The 23,835-nt window shown below is 38.4% G+C and overlaps 1 protein-coding gene across 17 annotated transcripts in view; it reads left to right on the top strand.

The window, feature by feature from the left end:
* PTK2 (protein tyrosine kinase 2) overlaps nucleotides 1-23,835 on the top strand; it is a 349,963-nt gene that overhangs the window by 55,898 nt on the left and 270,230 nt on the right. For 12 of the 17 annotated variants that reach the window (XM_063669126.1, XM_063669127.1, XM_063669125.1 and 9 more), the window contains exon 4: nucleotides 20,871-20,955. The exons of 2 other annotated variants lie outside the window; for them this stretch is intronic. In XM_063669126.1, coding sequence (XP_063525196.1) covers nucleotides 20,871-20,955 — 85 coding nt within the window. Of the gene's footprint in view, nucleotides 1-20,870; nucleotides 20,960-21,042; nucleotides 21,063-23,835 lie in introns of those variants that run through there. 3 more of the 17 variants (XM_063669129.1, XM_063669124.1, XM_063669132.1) reach the window with 2 other exon arrangements.

The following is a 23,835-nucleotide window of genomic DNA, read 5'->3' as shown; positions in this document are numbered from 1 at the left end:
AGATGTATCAGTAGACCAAACAGAGTCTGTATAGTGCAGGGAAGCAGATAATAAAAAAATAATAAGCAAATGGGTACATTATGTAGTGTACTGGAAGGTGGGACGTGGGATGAGAAAAAAGTAATGCCATACTATGAGTGAATTTGAGGTCTAAATAGGGTAGTCATAATAAGCCTCATTGCAAAAGTGAGATTTGAGCTAAATACAAAGGAGATGGGTGTATTCATGCAGGAAACCACAGGCTCCTGTCCGGTCTTCCATCTGCTTCCCAGAAGCAATGGAAATAATCTGTTTTAGGTGTTGATTTTAGCTTTTACATTCTTGTTTCCTAATAGTATTTGTGTACTAGTCATTGCTCCATCAATTTTAGAAAAAGTTATATACTGAACTCCTATCATGGTAGGTAGGGATTTTCTCTCTCTTACGTGGTCTTTCCTCTCCCCCATCTTCCTCATATAGTTCTAGAACAGTTTTTGTTTAGATCCGTGTTTTCGTTTTTAATTATTTTGACTTTTAAACATAACTCAGTATTGAGCCAATTAAAGTAGTATGGTTACATTTCTTGTTCAGCTTTGTTTTTCTTGTTTTCTTGGACTGAAAATTGCAGTTGTCCCTCTTGTTTGCTTAATATTCTTAGATCTGGCTAAGGTTTCCCACTCTGACAGCTCTGTAATTAAGGCCTCTCAATTAGTTTCCATGCAGTCAAGTGTATTCATTTTGTCTTCACCCCCTAGACACACCCCTCCTGGATCTTTCCTTCTCCTTTTCCCTGCTTCAGTCTAGAGAGGTTGCTCTCTAGACCTGCTGTAAATGGTACCAGGGTGGAGAAACCTGTGGTACTAGCAAAAATAAGGCGAGAACAGGTAAGACAGGTGAGTAGAAAATACTGATTGAAAAAACTGATGGGAAGGACAGAGGAGGAATGGAGATAATTTCTTCTTGGGGAAGTGTGTTAAGGAAAAGCTATAGTTGAGGAAGAGCATTCTAGGTAGTGAAAATGGTGCCAGAAAAAGCATGGAGATGGAAGTGATCTTTTATATTTTGGTGACTTGAAAAGCCTGTGTTGTGTTACCTTCTTAGATTATATGTATATTAACTTACTGACTTTGCCCTGAAGAGCTTTAAAAAAAGTTTAAATGGGAATTGTGACAACCAGGCCCTGAAGAGCTTTAAAAAAGTTTAAATGGGAATTGTGACAATCAGAATGTTAAACATTGATATATTTTTTGTTTTATTTTTTTTGAGAAATAAAGGTCTCATTTTGTCACCCAGGCTGTAGTACCGTGAGTGGCATGTTCATAGCTTACTGTAACCTTGAACTCCTGGGTTCAAATGATCCTCCTACCTCAACCTCCCAAGTAGCTGAGACCACAGGCGCACACCACTGTGTCTGGCTAATTTTTAAAATTTTTTGTGGAGGAAGGCTCTCACTGTGCTTCCCAGGCTAATCTCAAACTCCTGGGCTCAAGTGATCCTCCTGCTTTGGCATCCCAGAGTGCTGGGATTGCAGGCATGAGCCATAGTGTCTGGCCTTGATGGTAAATTATTCATGTCCTAAAACCTGAACATAGGATATATCAGGAACACTTGAATTCAAGTGATAACCTTAAGCTGTTAATTTTATGTATTGATTTACGGAAAAATCTTTATACATTGGTTACAAACACTTAATAATCTTGGCATCTAACTATCCAAGCCAATTCATCAGTGCAGGAATGAGTGCCGTAGTACCACTTCAGTTTTCAGGCAAGAACAAGATAAATGACAACAGGAAATTTAAGAAGCTGCTCCGTGTTTGGCCATATTGGAGAGAGGGCAAGCAGAGAAGTTGGAAAAATGTCATTGAGGCATGTAAGCACAGCTTTCGTCTATATGGCATAGCTATATAGAGAAAATGAAGCCAACAATAATGAGATACTGAAAAACTAAGAGATTAGTTCCTTTCTAAAAGAAGCATTGCTCAGTTTGAAATGCTGAAGCAAAATGCTAAGAAATAAGGTTCCAAGTGGTCTTCATGATTGCAAACTCTAGGGTACTTTCTGTGTAAATGCATGGGACTTCTCATGGATGGTCAGGCCACTATGTTAGGTGGGTACGCTGTATACAAATATTACTTGCCGTCTGAAGCTTTGACTTTTTACTCAGTTTTGTGAAGAGCACATCCTTCTGGTCTTTATTTACACTTGTGATTCAGGAGTCGTGGCTGAAAGAAATAGTCATAAATCATAATAGCTGTCATGTGTCAGTCATTGTGTTAATTCAAGTCTTAATTCTTTACAGCAACTCAGTAAGGTTTTGATTACTATTCTCATTTTACAGATGAGAAACTGGGCTTAGAGAAGTTAAGAAAACAGTCCAAGATTCCTCGTGGTGGTATCAAGTTCTCCATTTCCTTACAGTAAAGTTTAGCCCTTAAGCTTAACCACAGTGCACAATTGGGAGTCATACATTTAACAGAGAAGAATAGTGCCACCTACTGAATTGCCAGTGACCCTTTCCCCTCTAGTATTGTACTTCCTTTTAAAATGTATCAGTCGTGTTAAAATGCAGTATTTTTGCAAAGCCTCCAAATTTCTTAATCATCTGTGTTGCTGGCTTATACTGAGGGAAGAGTGTAGTTTCATAAAATACTTGTAAAAACAGGGAAAATTTTGATTTCCTGATTCTGAAAGTGGGCAGGCAACTTTGCATAGGATCTTAACCTTCAGAGAAAGGAAGAGACGGGGATGAGTGTTTTTTCTTTCAATCTGTCTTTGCATATCATAGTGTTGTGAGTTGGGGTGGCAAGTAGGCAGTTTAGATTTTTACCCAGTACTCATGAATTCCAAATGGTTTAACAAAATATACAAACACTTCAGCATTTTTTCTTTGATAAACTGTCTGATTAAAGAGGATAGGTGTCTCAATAAAAATTTCAATGAAAAAGTGGCCAAAAGATTTGGACAGACATTTCATCCATTTCATATGAATGAGAGTAAGCACACAAAAAGATGTTCCACATTAGTAGTCATTAGGAAATGTAAATTACAACCACATGAGATATCATTGCAACCCTATTAGAATGGCTAATGTTAAAAACCAAAAAGAAGGTGACAGTGCCACATGACAAGAATGTGAGACAGTTAGTACTCTCCTGCTTTGCTGGTGGAAGTGCAAAATGTTATGATTGCTAAAGAAATCAGTTTGGCACTTTTTTATGAAATTGAACATAGACTTATCACCCAACCCAGCAGTCCTACTTCTAAATATTTACTCAAGAGAAATGAAAACATTTTCTTACAATGACCTCTGTGTGAACATTTATAGCAGCTTTATTCGTAATCACTGGAGACAGCTCAAATATCCGTCAGTTGGTAAATGGATAAACAGATTTTGGTACACCTATACAATGGAATCCTATGCAGCAATAAAAAGGAACTAACTGCTGACGCACCTAACAAAATGGGCAAATCTTCAAAGCAGTCTACTAAGTGAAAACACAAAACTCCATATAACTATGATTTCATTTATATAACATTTTGGTAAGACAAATCTGTAAGAACAGAAATAAAATCAGTGGTTGCCTGGGGCGGAAGGGAGAATTTGGGGGCACTTCTTGGGGTGATGGAAATAGTCTGTATCTTCAGCGTGGTCACGCAGACCCACTTGTATTAGGCTGTTCTTGCGTTGGTATAAAGAAATACCTAAGACTGGGTAATTTGTAAAGAAAAGAGGTTTAATCGGCTTACTGTTCTGCCGGCTGTACAGGAAACATGGCACTGGCTTCCAGGGAGGCGTCGGAGAGCTTTTACTCGTGATGGAAAGTGAAGTGGGAGCAGATGCGTCACATGGCGAGAGAGAACAAGAGAGAGAGTGGGAGGTGCCATACACTTTTAAACAACCAGATCTCACATGAACTCGCTTATCACCAAGGGAATGGCACTAAGCCATTCATGAGGAATACGCCCCCACGATCCAAACACCTCCTACCAGGCCCCACTTCCAACACTGGGGACTACATTTCAACATGAGATTTGGCTGGGAAACAGATCCAGTCCTTATCACCATCCACCTAATGTTTTTACCGTGCACGTTATGCCTCAAGAAATAAAACTTTAAAAAGAGAAGAAAAACGTGACTTATATGCAAACAGATATTATCCATATACTCTTGCACGCATATATGCGCGCGCGCGCGCGCGCGCACACACACACACACACACACACACACACACACACACACACACACACACACACTCTCTCTCTCTCTCTCTCTCTCTCTCTCTCTCTCTCTCTCTCTCTCTCTCTCTCTCTCTCTCTCTCTCTCTCTCTCATTCATTAGAGCTCGAATTTTCTTTCCAGTTGGATCAACATTTATTTGTCTGGATTAGATATCACCAAAGTTGAAGTGAAGTAGATTTCAGTGTAGACACTGCTTTTGAAAACACAATCTTGGAGACCTTGGTTCATTTATATAATCTGATTTATTTGTGGCCTAAAGGCTTTATATTTGTCTTTGTATAATGAGATTGTATATTATAAAGGTCATATAATTAGCAGAAATAAAAGATGTTTAAAAGTAATTTTAGTATTTGTTGCTCAAGTTCTTGTAGCTCTGGAGAAAAATAGTTTTATCAGTGTTATAAATAAAAATGCTATTTCTTATATTGATGAAACTATGCAGTCTTCAGCTCCATCTTTTAGTTAATAGTTAATGAGCTATAATGGTAGGGTACATTTATGTTTTAAACTGCTAGAATTAAGAATGTACACAGTAAGTCTAGGTGCAGAGGTTCATGCCTGTAATCCCAACACTTTGGGAGGCTGAGGTGGGAGGATTGCTTGAGCCCAGGAGTTTGAACAACATGGCAACACCTCATCTCTACAAAAATTTTAAAATTAGCCAGGTGTGGTGGCACACTACTGTGGTCCCAGCTACTTGGGAGGCTGAGGCGGGAGAATTGCTTGAGCCTGGGGGTGGTTAAGCTGCAGTGAGCTATGTTCACCCCACTGCACTCCAGCCTGGGCAACAGAGCAAGTCCCTCTCTCAATTAAAAAAACAAAACAAACAAACAAACAAAAACAAAAGTTAGCTGGGCATGGTGGTGCGTGCCTGTAGTCCCAGGTACTTGGGAGACTGAGGTGGGAGGATCGCCTGAGCCTGAGGGGTCAAGGCTGCATTGAGCTGAGATCATGCCACTGCATCCCAGCCTGGGTGACAAAAGTGAGACCCTGTCTCCAAAAAAAAAAAAAAAAAAAGAGTTGCTCATTACTACTTTGTGGTACTTGTTGATGTCCTGTGGAGCAGCCATGTAGCATTTTTTTCCCCAATAAACTCTTGGTTAAAAAGCCACAACAGTGGGTAGGAGTGGAATCAAAGTAGAAAGTTGTATGTTCTAATTTTCATTTAAAACTCAGTTTATTTTAAATGATGAGCTCATCATTTTATGATCTTCAGGATATACTATAATGTGTGGCACTAATAGAATCAGTGATAGAATGAGGTGCATTACAGTAGGACTTCCTGAGTTGCTTTTTGTTTATTTAATGCATATGCTCTTCTGTGTCTTGAGGCGTGCCTTACTGTCTCCAGCAGATGAGACCTGTTTATTACAGCCTCTGCAGAGTACTATTTATATGTTGATCAAACAGTAAATATCTAATGGTAGCCTCTTTGACATTTGGTGTCTGGGAACAGGAGGGAGATTACTGATTGTTCTGCTTTTTATAGTTTATTGTCTCACTCCATCCCTGTATTTTTCTCTGGGAATGTCTTCATTAACTTAACCCTGGTTTTGAAGGCTTAAAAGTGTGCTGGTATGCTTTTTAGAATTGGTGACAGTTCTGGTTGGTGTAGCCCAGGTGGCAGTCATTCATGGTTCACTTGTCATTGCATGAACTTGGGATAGCTGTTCATATTGTGTTCATTTCAGTTGAATTTATGTGTGTGATTGTTGTATTACACATGTTGAATTTGTTTTTTTTTATTAAAAAAATTTTTTTGAGATGGAGTTTCGCTCTTGTCACTCAGGCTGGGATGCAATGGTGTGGTCTCAGCTCACTGCAACCACTGCCTCCTGGGTTCAAGCAATTCTCCTGCCTCAGCCTCCCAAGTAGCGCAGGTGCTCACCACCACGCCTGGCTAATTTTTGTAGTTTTAATAGAGACAGGGTTTTACCATGTTGTCCAGGCTGGTCTTGAACTCCTGATCTCAGGTGATCTGCCTGCCTCGGCCTCCCAAAGTGCTGGGATTACAGGCGTGAGCCGCTGCTCCCGGCCATGTTCATATTAAAAAAACAATTTTATTTTAAGCCTACAGCACCCAGTATTTTCAGGAAGCCTCCCAATCCCAGTACTACTAACCAGGCCCCACACTGCTTAGCTTTTGAGATTGGGTGGCATGGTCATATTTTGGCAAGTAATGTCCCTTATAGCAATTCTTTCCCTTGATACAGGATCCTGTCTGGAATCACTTGTAATATATAGTCTTGACTCTTTAGTCTTTTTTTTTTTTTTTTTTGAGACAGAGTCTCACTCTGTCACCCAGACTGGAGTGCAGTGGCACTATCTCATCTCACTGCAAGCTCCGCTTCCCGGGTTCAGGCCTGCCTGAGTCTCCTGCCTGAGTCTCCCAAGTGGCGCCATCCATACCCGGCCAATTTTTTTGTTTCACTGTTTTGGTCAGGCTGGTCTCGAACTCCTGACCTCAGGTGATCCACCCGCCTCGGCCTCCCAAATGCAAAGTAGCATTTCTTTCCTGATGTACAGGATGTTGTGTTGTTCATCATGAACATAACTGTTAATCCCAACTTCTTCAAGCAAAAGTCTGTATTTATTACTTGCCCATCCTATCAGGGATATGTCAGGATATGTCAATACAAACAGTAAGTGTAGCTGGAGCTAGTGATGAGTGAATGTGAATCAAGAAAGGTAAGTGGATTTATTCTTTCGTTCGACACAGTTGAGTGCCTTCAGTGGGCCAGGCCCCGTGCTCTACTCTGTTCTTTTGTTCATTTTTCCCCACTCATCTTTCAGATGATTGCTTGGTGATTTGGAGTTGTTTTTGGCACTTCACCTAGTTTTTGATGTATATTTTAGTAACTCAGTCTCTCCCTTTTAAAAGGTATCTTTCTCTCTTAATTTGTGACATCGAGATTATCACTAATAAATAGTTAATGCCAGAGCAGGACAAATATCAAAATAATTTTTCATTGTATAAACCTTTTACGAAATGATTTACCATAAAGTGAATAAATGTGTACATAATACCTAGTTTTTATCTCCTGGTGACAACAGCTTTGAAATAAAAAAAATCCTGGTAGAATAATGGTGTTTGGGTATATGTATGACATAGGTGACCTAGAATGAGGGACTAGATGTGGCCACATGGCCAGAATAGTATGTAAGATTTGACTGGGGAAGATTTGTGCAACCCCAAATGATAATTTTATTCTGGACCTGTAGGGTTGATGAAGGCTACCTGTTGGATTTGTGTGGAAACTGGATCCTAAATCTATCATCTTTTGATGGACTAGGGACAGATGAGACTTGATCATTGTTAGAGCTGAACTTGCAGTATATAGAGCTGAACTTGTATAGTACACATATCAATAGCAGTGATAGATTTGGGAAAACTTTGATCACTTATGTATGCTTGTTATCAATTTTTTTGGAATTTCTTGAATGAAAAATTTTGAATTAGTAAACATTTAAAAATAAAATGTATAGTTTTTTCGAATCTGGCTTTAAATGTTTAGAATAAGTCTCTGGATTTAAAGGTTAGGATATACTTTTATTCATTAGACAATAAAGTTTATTGTGTATACATCTGAAAGATTGTTCAGACTGTTGAAGATGTATCCTTTGTTTGCCCCAGCCCTTTCCTTTTCTTCCCCAACCCTACTTTTATTCATGTAAGAAGATGGAAGAGGGGAGGAAAGCAGGGTGTGACTTTTTATGCAAAAATATTCTTTTTTTAAAAAAAAATACTGAGAATGGGGTCTTACTGTATTGCCCAGGCAGGATTTGAACTCCTGGGCTCAAGCGATCCTCCTGCCTTAGCCTCCTGAGTAGTTGACATTACAGGCATGTACTACCACACCTAGCTAAAATATTTTGATTATGAAAACGAGTCAGTTTATAAGTGGATTTTATTGAGAAGAGGATAACAAAGCTTGGTCAAATGTTTGCATGGCATTTGTACAGTAATCATGATGGCTGTTTTTATTTTAGGACATACTGTGGCTGCTGCCAGACATTTACCCAAGGGGTGGTGCAGAGTTGTTTCCTCAGCTGAAGCTCTTTGTTTTGTACCACTGAGCTAAGGCTGGAGTTGCCCCTAAAGCAGTGGCAGGGCAGTTCCCACAAGGGAGTGCTCCAGACCATCCTGAGATGGGGCTGGTTGGGATTCTAAAGAAAGAAGTACTAAACACCAGGGTGATCAGTCTAGAGCATTTATTGGGGGAACTTACAGAGGATTGTGACAATCCTTGTGACAGACAGCAAAAAGGAGTGGGGCGGTGTTCTCTCTAGGTATGTCTGCAGCAAGGGGATTAAGGTGTGGAGTTTTTATGAGAGTTTGAGGAATTTGTCTCAGGTCCAGGGCTAGTTTCTTTCAGTGTTTTGTGCAGCAACTTAGATACCTTTATCAATGCCTGGGAATGTTCAAGGCTCCATACTGAGTTCAAGCCTGCTAGGGAAAACCTGCACATGGCTGGGTCACAGAGCGGTCAAAGCACTCTGGTATTTGGTCAAGACATAGAATGAAAGCACAGGGAACAGGACAGCCCTACACTAGTGGACTTAGTGATGGACACCTTCTATTTGCATTGTCTCTCTTTGCATGAGGGGAGACAAAGATACTCTCTATTTAGTACTGTGAATTGTGTTAGATGTGAAGAGGAGGTTGTATTGTCCTCTTAGATAACTGTTAGAATAATGTAGAGATCAACTAAGTTTGAGGATACAAAAAATGAGATTGTACTGAGTATAGTTTTCAACAGAAGAAATAATTTTGGTCATGTTCTTTTTGTTTTATTTGTAAGAGATGGAGTGTTGCTATGTTGCCTGGGCTGGCCTCTAACTCCTGGACTCTGGTGATCCTCCTGCCTCAGCCTCCCAAGTAGCTGGGACTACAGACTTGCAGCCATTGCCACTATGTCCAACTGAATCATATTCTATATGGAAAGATTACATTGTAGTAAATATGTGTTGTACTTTTGTGGTCACATTAAAAATATGTAAATGTATTTGATATATTTTGGGACTAGGAATATGTAGTTACATTAAACCCTGTATGTAGTAATGCCATTATTTTTGTTTTCTTTCCAATTTTTGTTAGATTAAATCAGATTTCTGTTTTTTTGTGTTTTCTTTTTAATTTTAATTTTTTACTTAAAGATGACATTTGATTTCCTTAAACTTGGGAGATACATACTAGCAAATTCCTGTAGTCAAAAGTGGTTCCTAGGTAATTCAAGGGTGCCAATTAGAGTATACTTTAAGCCACCTGTAATTATGTCCAGGCTTTATGTATACTTAGAGCATAAAAATAAACTTTCATTCTCTCATATTTAAGTCCATTTTATATAGACAAATTCATGGCATAACTTTATTTTCAGAAAAATCAGGTGTGGAAATACTTAAAACCACAGCTGAAGTAAATTATAATTTCCCCGGGAAGTAAGTTTAAAAGTATGCAATAATGATTATAAAAAGAAAATTTAAATTCTTTAACATATTTTTTTGCAGTTTCTTGCCCTCCATCACTTATTTAAAAAAATGGATGTTCTTAAAAATGTGCAAATTAGGTGTATATTTTAATAACATCTGTACTACAGGAGATCCATGTTTCTGTATTACATTAATATAAATCTTATTTGTCTAGGATCAGAAATCAAATGCTTTTAGTTGTTGCTGTTAATTATCTTTACATCTGTTTTTGATGTTTAGCTTTCCTGTTTGTGAGTAAACTACTTTATTAGCTATTAAGATGCATGGAAAGGCCATATCCCAAAAGAGCAGTAGTCATTATAATAGCTTTATGTAATTAACTGAAAGCAGTATTTTTCTCTAAAAGGTTTTCGTCTTAGAAAGTTAAAAAAAAAAAAGATGTTCTCTAGAATATCCTTTGTCCTAGTGGACTGATTAGCTGCAGATAATGGTAATTTTTATATTTAAAACTGTTGTGGGACTTAAGTTTAAAATTTTATGTAGTATTTCAAGTTCTAACTTTGCCATGCTTAAAAATCATAGCAACCAAAGTGTCTGATGTGATGTGTGCTGTGACACATTTGGAGATGGCTCTTTAATTTGCTGGTGGAGGTGTGAAGGTTAAGAAGGTCCAGTTTTTGCACTGGTTACAGATTGTTTCTGAGGTAGATCAAAATCTGATTTTTTTTTTTTTTTTTGGTCAACTAAAGATGCCCCTGAAACATAACAACAGCATTGATCAGGTGCAGTGAGTCAGGAAGGCCCCCACGTTTGCATACCGGGTAGAAAATAGGCCCAACAAGTTGTTCTTTTTGCTTTTAGTTGAACTGTCTTTTATTATAGTGGCCGCTCCTCCTGTGTTTTACCTTATACCTTGTTGTAGACTTCGTGAGTGCTCAATACATTGCTAAGAATTTAGGATGACGTTGATTTATCTATACAGTACATGTTTGTCTTCTCGACCTCTTTAGGTGATGTAGATGTATAAAAATTACAGTGCTCATTGATCCTGCTTCTCGTTTTCCCACAATTGATTTTATTAGTTAAAAAGATTGAATTCACAAAACCATAAGGTTCTGACCTACTTAATTTTTTTAATTTTAGAGACAGAGTTTTACTCTAGCTCAGGCTGGAGGGCAGTAGCACTATCATAGCTCACTTGTAGCCAAGCAGTCATCCCGTCTCAGCCTCCTGAGTAGCCAGGACTACAGATGCGTGCCACCATGCCTGGCTGATTTTTAAAAATTTTCTTTTTGAAGAGATGGGGTTTCACTTTGTTGCCCAGGCTCTGATCTACTCTTAAAAGATGAGGACAGGCCGGATGCAGTGGCTCACACCTGTAATCCCAGCACTTTGGGAGGTCAAGGCGGGTGGATCACAAGGTCAACACGGTGAAACCCTGTGTCTCCTAAAAATACAAAAAATTAACCAGGCGTGGTGGCGGATGCCTGTAGTCCCAGCTACTCAGGAGGCTGAGGCAGGAGAGTGGCATGAACCTGGGAGGTGGAGCTTGCAGTGAGCCAAGGCAATAGAGCGAGACTCTGTCTCAAAAAAAAAAAAAAAAAAAGATGACATACTGAGCATTAAGATTACATGAACAGCGCATTAGGAAAAAAACTTTCATTTTGTTGGTTTCAAATAACAGAGTGAATCTCAGATAGAGGTCTTTGCAAGCCAGTTTGGCATTGGACTCAGCTTAGAACCCCTCCCCGTCTTCCCTTGTCTCTAGTATAGGATAACCCTGTTTATATTCAGGTGAGGTATTAATAACTTTCTTCTGGGAGGACCTGTCTGCAGTTGATGGGTCCTGAGGCCAGAGAACCATGGATACATCGCAGCCTAGGTGTTATTTATGCTCTGTAAGAATCTGTCAGGATAAGTCACTCTGAGGCATAGGTGCTTACCTCTGGACCTGGGGTGCTTGCCTTCAGTGAATTGTAATCCTGATTCTTGATTCCTTCTTGAGTTGTTAATATGAATCATTTTTTCTTTTCCACAGTAGCTCCTGCTATAATATGCTCTGGGGCCGTGGGACATTTCATGGGTGTAAAGTAGCTTTTTTCCTTCTGTTTGGTTTTATCGTTTATGGACAGTTTGTCTAATAGATATAAAATAAACATTTATATGTTGTTGAAAAGTTGTTCCTATCTCCCCCTTTCTTTAATGCTCTCATAGTTCTAATTAGCTATACACACTTAACAATTGTGATAATACTTTTAACCTCTGATTGACAACTTACTTAAGATCATGTGTCACTTGTTAATGTTGTAATTGCAGTGCTGATTCAAACTTCAAAATGGAGTTTTTTATGTCTTTTCTACATAAACACAGTAACAGTCTAATCTCTCTAACTCCATTTTGATGTCTTTTCCCTACAGAAAAGAAAACATCTTGCTAGAGAGAGATCAATAGAGAGTTGTTTTCAGAAGTGAACTTTATATGCAGAAAATAGGAATAAGTCTATAATAACAGATGGTCAGAAAATTTCATCACTTTCATAGCAGAGGCTTAGCAGAATATAACTTGATAAACATTACTTGTTTAAAACTTTTGAGGCCGTTTAGCAGGAACATTGGGGAGGTGTTATTTCTCATGGGTGGTTTAGATCTCTTAGAGCGTTCTGGGCCATTGTAAGGTCTTGTGCATTTGTTCTGAGTCAGATGAGAAGCCACTGGAGGATCTTGAGCAGAGGCGTGACGTAAATTTTAAGAGACTTGTTGGGATGGTTGTGTTCTAAAGATAAGGAATCAAGGATGATGTCAAGGTATTTTCATTAGCAGCTAGGAGAATGGAGTTGCTAATTTCAAAAAATTTTTTATTTTTTTATTTTTTAGAGACAAAGTCTCCTTATGTTGCTCAGGATGCTAGAGTGCAGTGGCTATTCACAGGTGTGATCATGGTATGCTGACGGCCTCAGACTCCTGTCCTTAAGCTATCCTCCTGCCTCAGCCTCCTGAGTAGCTGGGACTACAGGCTCATGACACTGACCCTAATGCTATTTACTGATTTGGGAAAATCTGTTTCAGGATTAGGTTTTGAGGGGAAAGCCAAGGGTTTATTTTCAATTTCTTATAATTGTAAACAAGATTTTAGAGCAATGATTTATTAGATTTATGATTTCTTTTCTTTAATGTTTATAGTTCCTTTAGGAATTTTAGTTATTTATTTGTATTTCTTTTTCTTTCTTGGTTGATCTTCTAGAACTTGTTGTTTCTGAATACCAACTGGTGGCTTTTATTTGTTAAAGGTTTTTTTTTGTCCTTTAGCTCTATGTCATTTATTTTATATTTATCGGCTCCTTTTCCTTATCTTCCTCTTGTGTGGAACTTTAATCTTTGTCTTGTAAGACTTGAAAATCTCTACTCACTGCCTTTTAGAGGCTTTGTGTCTTTTTTTTTTTAATTGACGTATAATTCACATACTATACAATGAGTACAATCACCACCATCAATTTTAGAAATTTCCATCACCCCAAAAGGAAACCCCATACCCACCAGCAGTCACTCTTTATTCCTTATCTTCAGCCCAAGGAAACCACTAATCTACTTTCTTATAGATTTACCTATTCTGGACATTTTATATAAAAGGAATCATGCTGTATGTGGTCTTTTGTGGCTTCTAACACTTGGCATAATGTTTTCAAGATTCATCCATGTTGTAGCATGTATCAGTACTTCATTCCTTTTCATTGCTGAGTAATATTTGACAATAAATATACCTTTATACAGTAAGAATACTAATGCTCTAGGATTTAGCCTTCCAAAACCTTGCCTGATTTTTCCGTCTTCTGTCAGCAGTTTTCTGTGAATGCGCAGCCTAGATTCTCCGCCTGCTTCTTCTCAGAATTGGTAAATACATACCAAAGGTAAAAGTAACTTCAAAAGATCAGCTGAACTTCTGTGGTTTTGAAGTTTTTTAGCCCCTCCTGTTCTTGCTGATCAAACAGCAAGAATCAAACAGATGATTTTTATATTTTATGCAATTCTTCTATTTTTTTCTAAAGGAAATGCTCTTCTATTGCCAGCTGTTGTATCTGTCTTGGATTTAGAAATCTCAAGTCTTTTTTTTTTTAATTACCGTTGTTAGAGATCCTGGTTTTAAAAAGTCAGGGGGCCATGTGCGGTGGCTCACACCTATAATCCCAGCACTTTGGAAGGCTGAGGCGGTTAGATCATCAGAGGTCAGGAGTTCAAGACCAGCCTGGCCATATGGCAAAACCCCATCTCTACTAAAAATGCAAAATTAGCCAGGTGTGGTGGCACACACCTGTAATCCCAGCTACTTGGGAGGCTGAGGCAGGAGAATCACTTGAACCCAGGAGGCAGAGGTTCCAGTGAGCTGAGATCACCCCACTGCACTCCAGCCTGAGCGACAGAGCAAGACTTCATCTCAAAAAAAAAAAGGGGAAGGAAGACTCTTAGTAAGTTAGCTGTATACAAACCCCCGTCTCGTTTGTCTTCTGTTGTGCCCTGATGAGGCAGTTGATTTTATTCTCTGCTGCTGTTAGTCAGGATCCTTGGACAGAAAAAGAGTGAATGAATACATTATTTCTGCTGTATCATAGAAGATGCAAATATCCATAATTTATTGATTTTGCTAACAAGTTTTTATATGGCATGCTTCCTTTAAAATTCAGACGTTTTATGAATTCAAGAGTTTGCTGGTCCAGTGTAAAAATTACATTGTAATTATTTCAGTTAAAATAGATATGGCTTTGACAGTTTTGCTTACTGTAGTTCTGGTCCCTGAAAAAAGAAATGGTGGCTCACGTCTGTAATCCCAGCACTTTGGGAGGCTGATGCGGGTAGATCACTAGAGGTCAGGAGTTCGAGACCGGCCTGGCCGAGATGGTGAAACCCCGTCTCTACTAAAAAATACAAAAATAAACTGGGTGTGGTGGTGGGCACCTGTAATCCCAGCTACTTGGGAGGCTGAGACAAGAGAATTGCTTGAACCTGGGAGGTGGTGGTTGCAGTGAGGCAAGATATACTACTGCACTCCAGCCTGGGCAACAGACTTTATCTCAAAAAAAAAGAAAAAAAAGAAATGTTAAATATTTTTATTCTGAGAGTGGAACTTTAAAAATTGAGTGATTACGTTTAACATGCATTGAGCAGAAACGTTTCTAGTTTCACAAACCCCTGAGAGTCGTGTGGTTGAGGAGAATGGGGTCAGTGGGGGAAAGAGTAGAATGTGGAAATGGATCTTTGGACAGTGCCAGTAGGACTAGGCTGAGGCATTTGTCTTGACATAATATCTAAAGAGTCACCAAAAACCTCAATAATTAAGATAAACAGTAATTTAATGCGGCCTTTTTTTTTTTTTTTTGAGACTGGGTCTCTGTCTCCCAGGCTGGAGTGCAGTGGCCCAATCACGGCTCATTACAGCCTCTACCTTCTGGGCTCAAGCAGCCCTCCCACCTCGGCCTCCCAAGCTGGGACTATAGGTGTGTGCCACCACAACCAGCTATTTTAAAATTTTTTTGTAGAGATGGGGTCTCACTATGTTGCCTAGGCTGGTCTCGAACTCCTGGGCTCAAGTGATCCTCCTGCCTTGGCCTCCCAAAGTGCTGGGATTACAGGCATGAGTCATCACGCCTGGCCTACAGTATTTTTAAGAATCAAAAATTTATGCAAAAAAATCTGTAATGAACAATATACTTTTATTTTTATTTTTAAATTTTTTTTAAAACCACAAGGTCTTGTTCTGTCACCTAGGCTGATGTGCATGGGCACAATCATGGCTCATTGCAGCCTCAGTCCCCTCCGTCTCAAGCAATCCTCCCACCTCAGCCTCCTGAGCAGCTGGGACTACAGGCAGGCACCACCACGCCCACCTAATTGTTTTGTATTTTTTATAGAGTTGGGGTTTCATCTTGTTGCCTAGGCTGAAGATATATTTTAAAGTAAGTTTTAAGAAGGTATAGAAGAGTATGTAGAACGCATTATATTGGTGTAATGCAAAAGAAACTGTATTTGCATATGTGCATTCTTGTATATGCATGGAACACCTCCAGAAGGTTACACAAACAATTAGGAACAGTGATTCTATCTAGAGAGAATGTGATGGAAAGAAAATAGGGTGAAGGGGGGGTGATGTTTATGGTTCATTGCATATCCATGTGAATTTTGTACCATGTATTTAATAATTTTCTTTTTCTTTTTTTTTTTTTTTTTTTTTGAGACAGTCTCGCTCTGCTGTGCAGGCTGTAGTGCAGTGGCGTGATCTCAGCTCACTGCAGCCTTTGCCTTCTGGGTTCAAGCAATTGTGCCTCAGCCTCCTGAGTAGCTGGGGTTTCAGGTGTATGCCACCACACCCTGCTAATTTTTGTATTTTTAGTAGAGATGGGGTTTCACCATGTTACTCAGGCTGGTCTTGAACTTCTGGCCTCAAGTGATCTGCCCACCTCAGCCTCTCAAAGTGCTGGGATTACAGATGTGAGTCACTGCTCCTGGCCTGTATTTTCTTTTTTTCCAATTAAACTTACAGCAAATATACCATGCAGGTGTATTTTCTGATCAAAAGAATAAATGTAAAAAGTAAATATTTTAAGGAAACAATATCAAGTAAAGTCCTCAGTACTTAGAAATGAAATACCTTTCTAAATAATACATGAGTCTAAAATCAAAAGAGAAATTAGAAAATGTTTCAAAACTAGAAAGTTATTTGAAACAGAATAGTAAAAATATAACATCAGTCTTTATTATGCAGCTTGAAAGAGTACTTAAGAGGGAACTTTATAACTTTAAGTGCTTATTTAACTAAAAGGAAAGAAGCATCAGTTGTCTATGTTTTTACCTTAAGAAGCTACAAAAACCCAAAATAATGAGAGGTAAAGAGAGATCAGGAGAGTGTGGCACATTGAACATAGGACAGAAGAAAAAGCAGTTTTAAAATATCTATTTCTCTTGAAATCCTTGCAATTTAGGACTGGGAGCTGCCTTATTCTTTTGATATGTTTCTGTTTTTGTTGTTAATGAATATTTTCCAATGTCAGTGAAAAATTTTCAGACACAACATTTAAAAATAGTCATTCATTTTGATGTTCCGAGGTTTATTTATTCATTCTCCTTCTATTAAGCATGTAGGCTGTTAACAGTGTTTCAGTATTACAAATAAACCTATTATAAGCCTCAAACTGCCTTAAAACTTAGAGGAGATTTATTGGAGGTTTATTAGACCAATTTACTAGAAGTTAGACTTCTGGGTACTCTGATTTGTGTGCTTGTCTCCTGATGGTTTGTCAACTCCTTACGGGATAGGACTTTGTTCCAATTCTTTTGGGATCCCTACTGCTTAATTTATTGCCTATGCACAGAAGAGGCAGACAGTAATGACGCACTTACAGTGACATGGAGCCTTTATTATGGGTACTCTCAAAGCCATTTATGCTTATAATATTTAATTATCGTAACTGTGAAAAATACATACCATTTTAAACTTTATTTAACTGACAAGAAACTAAGTTATAGAGAGAAAGTTAAAAAAAAAAAAAAAGTACCAGGGTCACACATCTAATACCATGTGGCAGAGTTTGAGTTTTAGGATACTTGAAATAAACTGCATGGACCTTTAAATTTAGGGTGATGGAAAAGATGATTTGGGCTTCGGAGTTGCATGCGGCTTTGACATTTTACTTTTACAGTCTAATTGTATCACAAGTCCTTTACTTGTGTATGTGAGCCTCAGTTTTCTTTTTCTTGAAAATGATGCTATTAGTAATTACCTCCAAGTTTATTAGGGGGGCACATTTTAAAACACACACACATAAAGCCACCTTGTACAGGGCTGGAACAATATAAGCCCTTAGTCAGTGATTGGTTATTGTCTCTTTTTCCTGTCTCTTTCACTTTAGACTTGTTCTTAAACTCTCAAAGCTTTTCTCTTCATTTATAAAAGTAAACATAATTACATTTGCAGATTTGTTGTAAAATATAAATGAGATTTATTCTTTAAAAATGGTTTTAACATTTTTTAAGTTAAAAAATTGTGATAAAAATAAATTTTAAAAAATTTGAAATTTGACATTTACCAGTTTTTAAGTGTACTTACTGTTCCAGTAGTATTAAGTGTATTACATTTTTGTGAAACAGATCTCTAGAATTTTTTTCATCTTGAAAATATGAAGCTCTATGCCCATAAAGCAGCTTCTCTCCTTCCAGCCTCGTCCCCCACCATTCTACTACCTACTTCCATAAATTTGACTACTTTAGATATGTTATATAAGTGGAATCATATGTTATTTATTCTTTTGTGACTGACTTATTTCACTTAGCATAATGTCCTCAAGGTTCAGCATGTGTTAGAATTTCTTTCCCTTTCAAGGCTGAATAATATTTCATTGAATTTATATACCACATATTGTTTATTCATTTGTGGATGAACACCTGGGTTAATTCTACCTTTTGGCTATTGTGAATAATGCTTCTATGAATATGGGTATTTGAATATCTCTTGCAGAACCTGATTTCAATTCCTTGGATTATACCCAGAAGTGGGATTATTGAATCTTTATGGTGGTTCTAGTTTTAATATTTTTAGGACCATCCATGTTTTTTTCCATAGCAGTTGTACCATTTTACATTCCCACCAACAATACACAAGGGTTTCGATTTCTTCATATCCTTGCCAAACCTTATTTTCTGTTTTTTAAAAAAGTAGCAGCCATTATAATGGGTGTTAGGTTGGTTTTAACATTTTTTAATGATACAGATTTTTAGATAGAATTAGGAAAGTGACTCCTGAAATTTCTTGGTAAGCTGGAATAACATCCATTCATGCCAGCATGACAAAACCAGAAGCATACGGGAGGGAAATTGACAAAGAAGGCCAACTACTATGTAGCTCCATTTGGAAAGAAGAAAAGCTGTCTTATTTATGTCTGTTGCTTGGAATATAGATATGATGAGGGATAGATCCACACTAGATGCTACTGATATTTTATTTATATATATATATATACACATATATATATATATATATATATTTTTTTTTTTTTTGAGATGGAGTTTTGCCCTTGTTGCCCAGGCTGGACAATCTCGGCTCATTGCAACCAGGTTCAAGTGATTCTCCTGCCTCAGCCTCCTGAGTAGCTGGGATTACAAGCATGTGCCACCACGCTCGGCTAATTTTTTGTATTTAGTACAGATGGGGTTTCACCATGTTGGTCAGGGTGGTCTTGAACTCCTGATCTCAGGTCATCCACCTGCCTCGGCCTCCCAAAGTGTTGGGATTACAGGCATGAGCCACCACGCCTGGCCTGATACAGAGTATGGAGTCTGTAGTAATGGTTAGCTTTTTCAGGCCATCATGAGGGATAAATTTAAAATGTATATTGTTGATTTTTCACTTTTAGCTGAGAAATGCAGGTTGTAGAAGGGATTTACATTCACCACAAGGGGTCCTCCTGACACCATCAGACCCCCAGGCCAGTATTAATATGTCTGCGACTGCAAAGCCCAATTTCTGACAAGTAACCCAGAGCATTTACAGCCTGATCAGTGGTTTTCTATGTTTCAGTTAGCTTGGAAAGTTAACCTAACTTGGAAAGACACAATTGCTTGATACTGTTGCTATTTGTTAAATAAGGTGAGCAGTCAGACGGTGGATAAATTGCATTTATAGGGTAAAAAAAATTGATGGTGATGAAATAAGTTGCATGTGTGTATATGCATTTTTCATAAAATAAAAGTTCTATGTTTGTTTTGGGCAATGTTAGCGTTAAGTAACCACTGGATTGCCTTTTGATATTTGCATTATTATGGTCAGTATAAGCAATAAAAAAACACTCTGTTTTATAACATATATGGGTAGATTGAACACTTTGGTGAGCTTCTTGTTCTGTCCTGTGTTGTCATGCTTCTACCACTGCATCTGAAAAACTAATGCAGCATCTTCTTACAGATTTCAGGAGCCTTTAAGAAAAAAGCAATTACAGCAGTTAACCTCTCAGCAGTTTCTAAATCTGGAATTTAGCTTTGATCTTTGTATATATGTCAAAACAGAAATAAGAAATTGTCATTAATTAGAGTCTGTAAAAATACTACTTAGATTAATAAGGTCAGGGTTTTGTTGTCTTTGCCTTTTTAGATAATGAAATAGTTTTTATGCCGTTAATTTTAGAGGTACTTGAGAATACACATTTTATTGTCTTATCCAATTGGCAGAAATATTAAATAAGATTTTCATGGTAAGAGTTGCATTTTCCCATCTATTTTTTGTATTTCATTGTTGCTTAATTTAGTGGTTATAGTTATTTTCTGGTGACTTTGATATATCTGTCACGTACCAGCCACATGTCTAGCAGGTAGTGTGATGACTTTTATCTGAATTCGTATTGGGGCAGGATTACTGACACTAGAGGACTATCACATGAGCCTCACGATTTGGTGAATTAGGGTGTTGCATGGGGATAAGAGCAGCTTATTTGTCCCATATTCTTTGCTGTGTTTCTTCTCTTCCTTTCTTTGTCCCGTTGGTCCTCACTGTGATTCATTTACCCTTTGTAGGCCTGTTTCCAGACTCTTCTCTGGAAACCTTTGTAGCATCTGGAGGTAGGTGATACTATAGGTGGTGGTTTAACTGTGTCATCTGGCTGGTGTCCAAGTGCCTGATGCATATCCCAGCTCTGCACCTGACCAATTAGTTTTAATATTAGGTATGTTACTTAATTTCTCTGTTCCTCAGTTTGTTCATGTGTCATACATGGATTGTAATATCATCTGTGTTATTGGTTGATAAAAGTATTGAGAAAATAGGTGTAAAGCACTGCAGCAAATTGGTGAAGTACATGGACTCTGTAGCCAGACTGCATGAGTTTGATTTCCAGCTTTGCAACTCAAAAGTTCTGCGACATTGTGAATTTAAGTTACCTGGCCTCTGTGTGCTTCGATTTCTTCATTTGTAAAATGGGGATAACGGTATCTACCCCATGGGTAGTTTGTTGTGATAGGTAGACGAGTCATCATTTTTAAAGTACTTGGAAGAAGGCTTGGCACAGAGTTAGCATTTACCTGATATCATCATGTCAAAATTATATTTTCATTATTATTAGCGTTGCTATTACGCTATTTTGTGACTGGCACGTAGTACTCAGTAAGTGATAGGTATTGTTACTGTCCTCATTTTACTGATGAAGAAACTGAAGTTCAGGATGTTGAAATGATTTTCTTTGTCTCACAGGCAGAACTGGGGCTCCTTTGCATCTTCCAGTTACAAATTCAGTGCCTTCTGCAGTTTCCCCAGAGCTCCTCAAGAATAACGGAAGGGAGGTATAGTAATGGTTAAGAAACTTTGCAAAGAAAGTGAATAATGCCAGTACTGTCACCTTTTGGAACTTGTTGGTATTTCCTGTTGTCTGTCTGTCTTTGGAAGGTGATTAGATTTATTATGACTAATATTTCTTTGATCTTAACCAAGTCATAATTTTTGTGGATAGACTAAAATTTTTGAAAAATTGTTTTCGTGGTGGAAACAGCAAGACAAAATGACAGGAATGGTAATTAGTAATCTTACGGGAAATGAGTGCAGTATAAGATACCTGACATTCTAAAGTTAGGATATATTGTAATTATCAAGTGCTAATTGGAGGAACCATATTGTAAAACTGTCGAAATTATTTAAATCTGTAACTCCCTGATTAATGCAAACATAAAAGAGGTGAAAGATGATATATTTAGAAGTATACATGTATAATATGAATAATAATTTTTTTTTACATTCCTCCTGTTGACTGGCATAAAAGCATTTATCAGTGCTTTACTTTGCCAAGTAGTGCTGCCTTGGTGTTTGGTATTCCTTAAGAGAGACGAAATTATGACAATTATATGAGAAATGTGAAAGTTAGGCTGGTATTTTGTGAACTGCTTTTGGTGACATTTACAAGTAGTTCATTTCGTAATAGTTCATTCCCAGGGACCTTCTCATATATGGCCAGGGTTTTGTAGGTAAGTCAGATTGGACAAAATTGTACATCATATGAAGGGGTTTAGAGTTCTCTCTTATGCTTACTGATCTTGCTTATAACATTGTTTGCAACCGTAATGATTTTATCTAATCTCACACACTATTTTCATTTGTGCTCTATTAAAATTTGCGGTGAAGTTCTAATAGTATCAGTACTAAAAGTATGTGATTTATTTTTTTATGTGGGGTGGGAAGAGGCAGTTTACATGATTTTCCTAGACTTTACGTCCGTTTTTCTTTTCTCATATTCTTGAGAAAGCAAAGTTTTCATAATGTTTAGTTCACTTATTCATTCAATAAATACGTACTAAGCCTTCATACTGTACTGAGATCTGGAAGTGAAACAGTGCCCAGGATGGAGGCAAGCCATACTGTCACTGATGTCCAACACATACATATACCTTCTCTGTGACCATAGCCTTGAAAAGAAAACAAATTCTCTTTGCCATCTTCTCATTACTTAGAGGTGATAGGAGGGTGGTGGAATATGGCCTACACATCTTACCATTTTAGTAAGGCCCTGGAGACAATATATACAGAACAGACAATTTCCTTCTGTCACGGAGCTTGCATTGTAGTGGGGGTAGCCAGACAATAAAAATGTTGAAGTAAATCATGAGGTGTTTTAAAAGGTATAAGTGCTGTGGGAATAAAATGAAGCAGGGAGAGCAGATGGGCCATGCAGTTTCAGACAGGGTGGTCTGGATAGGCCTTGTTGAGTAGGCGACATTTGAGCATAGATGTGGCAGGGGAAAGGGAGCAAGCCATGTGGATAACGCGGGGGCAAGAGTGTCCCACGTAGAGGGACAGGCAGTGCAGAGTCCCTGACGTCGGCAGGGAGTGGCAAGGAGGTCAGTGTGGTTGTGTCAAGGAAACTAGGGGATCTTTGGCGATAGAGGGGAGCCATAACATGCACGGCCTTGCAGACTGTGCTAAGTATGTAGGTGCTGAATCTGGGAAAGTTGGGGAACTGTTGGTGAGTTTTAAGCAGAGGAGTAAAGTTGTGTGATTGATGTTTTGGAAGGATCAGTGCACAACTCAAAAGGGTTGTGAATAGAGTGTAGGGCGGTGAGAGCTGGAGCAGAGAGACCAGGTAGGAGGCGTATGGCTGTAATCCAGGCAGCCTGGGCCGGGGTGAGGCCAGGAGATGTGGTGAGAAATACATGTATTCTGGTTATATCTGGAAGGTAAAGATAAGAGTTTACTTTTCAAGTAGGATTTACCAGAATTGCTTTAAAATATGCAATTTTTAAAAGAGGTTGGTGTAAAGGTCACAGAACTTTTAAATACGTGGTTGGCTTTTATATTAGTATGTAGAATTCATAAATAAGGGAATATAGAGGACTGCTTACTCTTTTTCACTTATGTTGCCATTAACTGTAGTCTGTTTCTGTTCTTTTCAAGATGTCACTGGATTAGGAATTTAAAAGCATAATTCGTCTTTAATATTTAGCAGGAAGAAAATAGTAAACCCTGTATCACCAAACTAGCCAGTACTTGCCTCATTTTGCAGCTCTTTGACCTTGGGCAAGTTGCTTGGCCTCTCTGAACTTCATTTTCGTCTTCTATGAAAACAGGGAAGTAGCTGCTTCACTGAGATTGTGTTATGGGTTAAATGCAGTTATTTTATATATAACTATAGTTGCTCAATAAAAGGTATAGGTTATTGTTAGCAGTATCACCTGTATCCTCTTCAGCTCTTCTCTGTGGCGTGAGTTGGTTCCTAACATTTCCATAGCTGCTGTTTCAATCTGGTCTCTACTTAGTCACCTTGGTCTCTGGCCTGGAGAATTTATGCTCTTTCATATCTTAACATCTTCCCATACTCTCAAGATCTTGCACGTTAGGGGATGATATTTGGATATTGAAATAAATTATGAAGTAGTTGCAGGGGTAGGAGAGAAAGCCCCCATCTACTGGTCGCTTTAAAGTCACAGAAACCAGGTTCATCCCTCTCCCTCATTCTCTCCATCACTTTTCTTGTTTGTCCTCTCGTCCTCTCTGTCACTGTGACTGCATTAGCTCCAGTCACCACCACCCTGTGCTTACAGCACTCTCTCTCCTGCTCACCTGGTCCTGTGGCAGGTGTTCAGTCTGACTAAAAAATCCTTCCTATGGTAGGGTGGTGTGCTGTGGTGTGAAGACCCTGGCATCGTAGATGAGCGAGTGGGCTTGGTAACTC

Source organism: Pongo pygmaeus, chromosome 7, assembly GCF_028885625.2.
Source record: "Pongo pygmaeus isolate AG05252 chromosome 7, NHGRI_mPonPyg2-v2.0_pri, whole genome shotgun sequence".
Lineage (NCBI taxonomy): Eukaryota > Metazoa > Chordata > Mammalia > Primates > Hominidae > Pongo > Pongo pygmaeus.
This window is presented reverse-complemented; position numbering and strand designations above follow the sequence as displayed.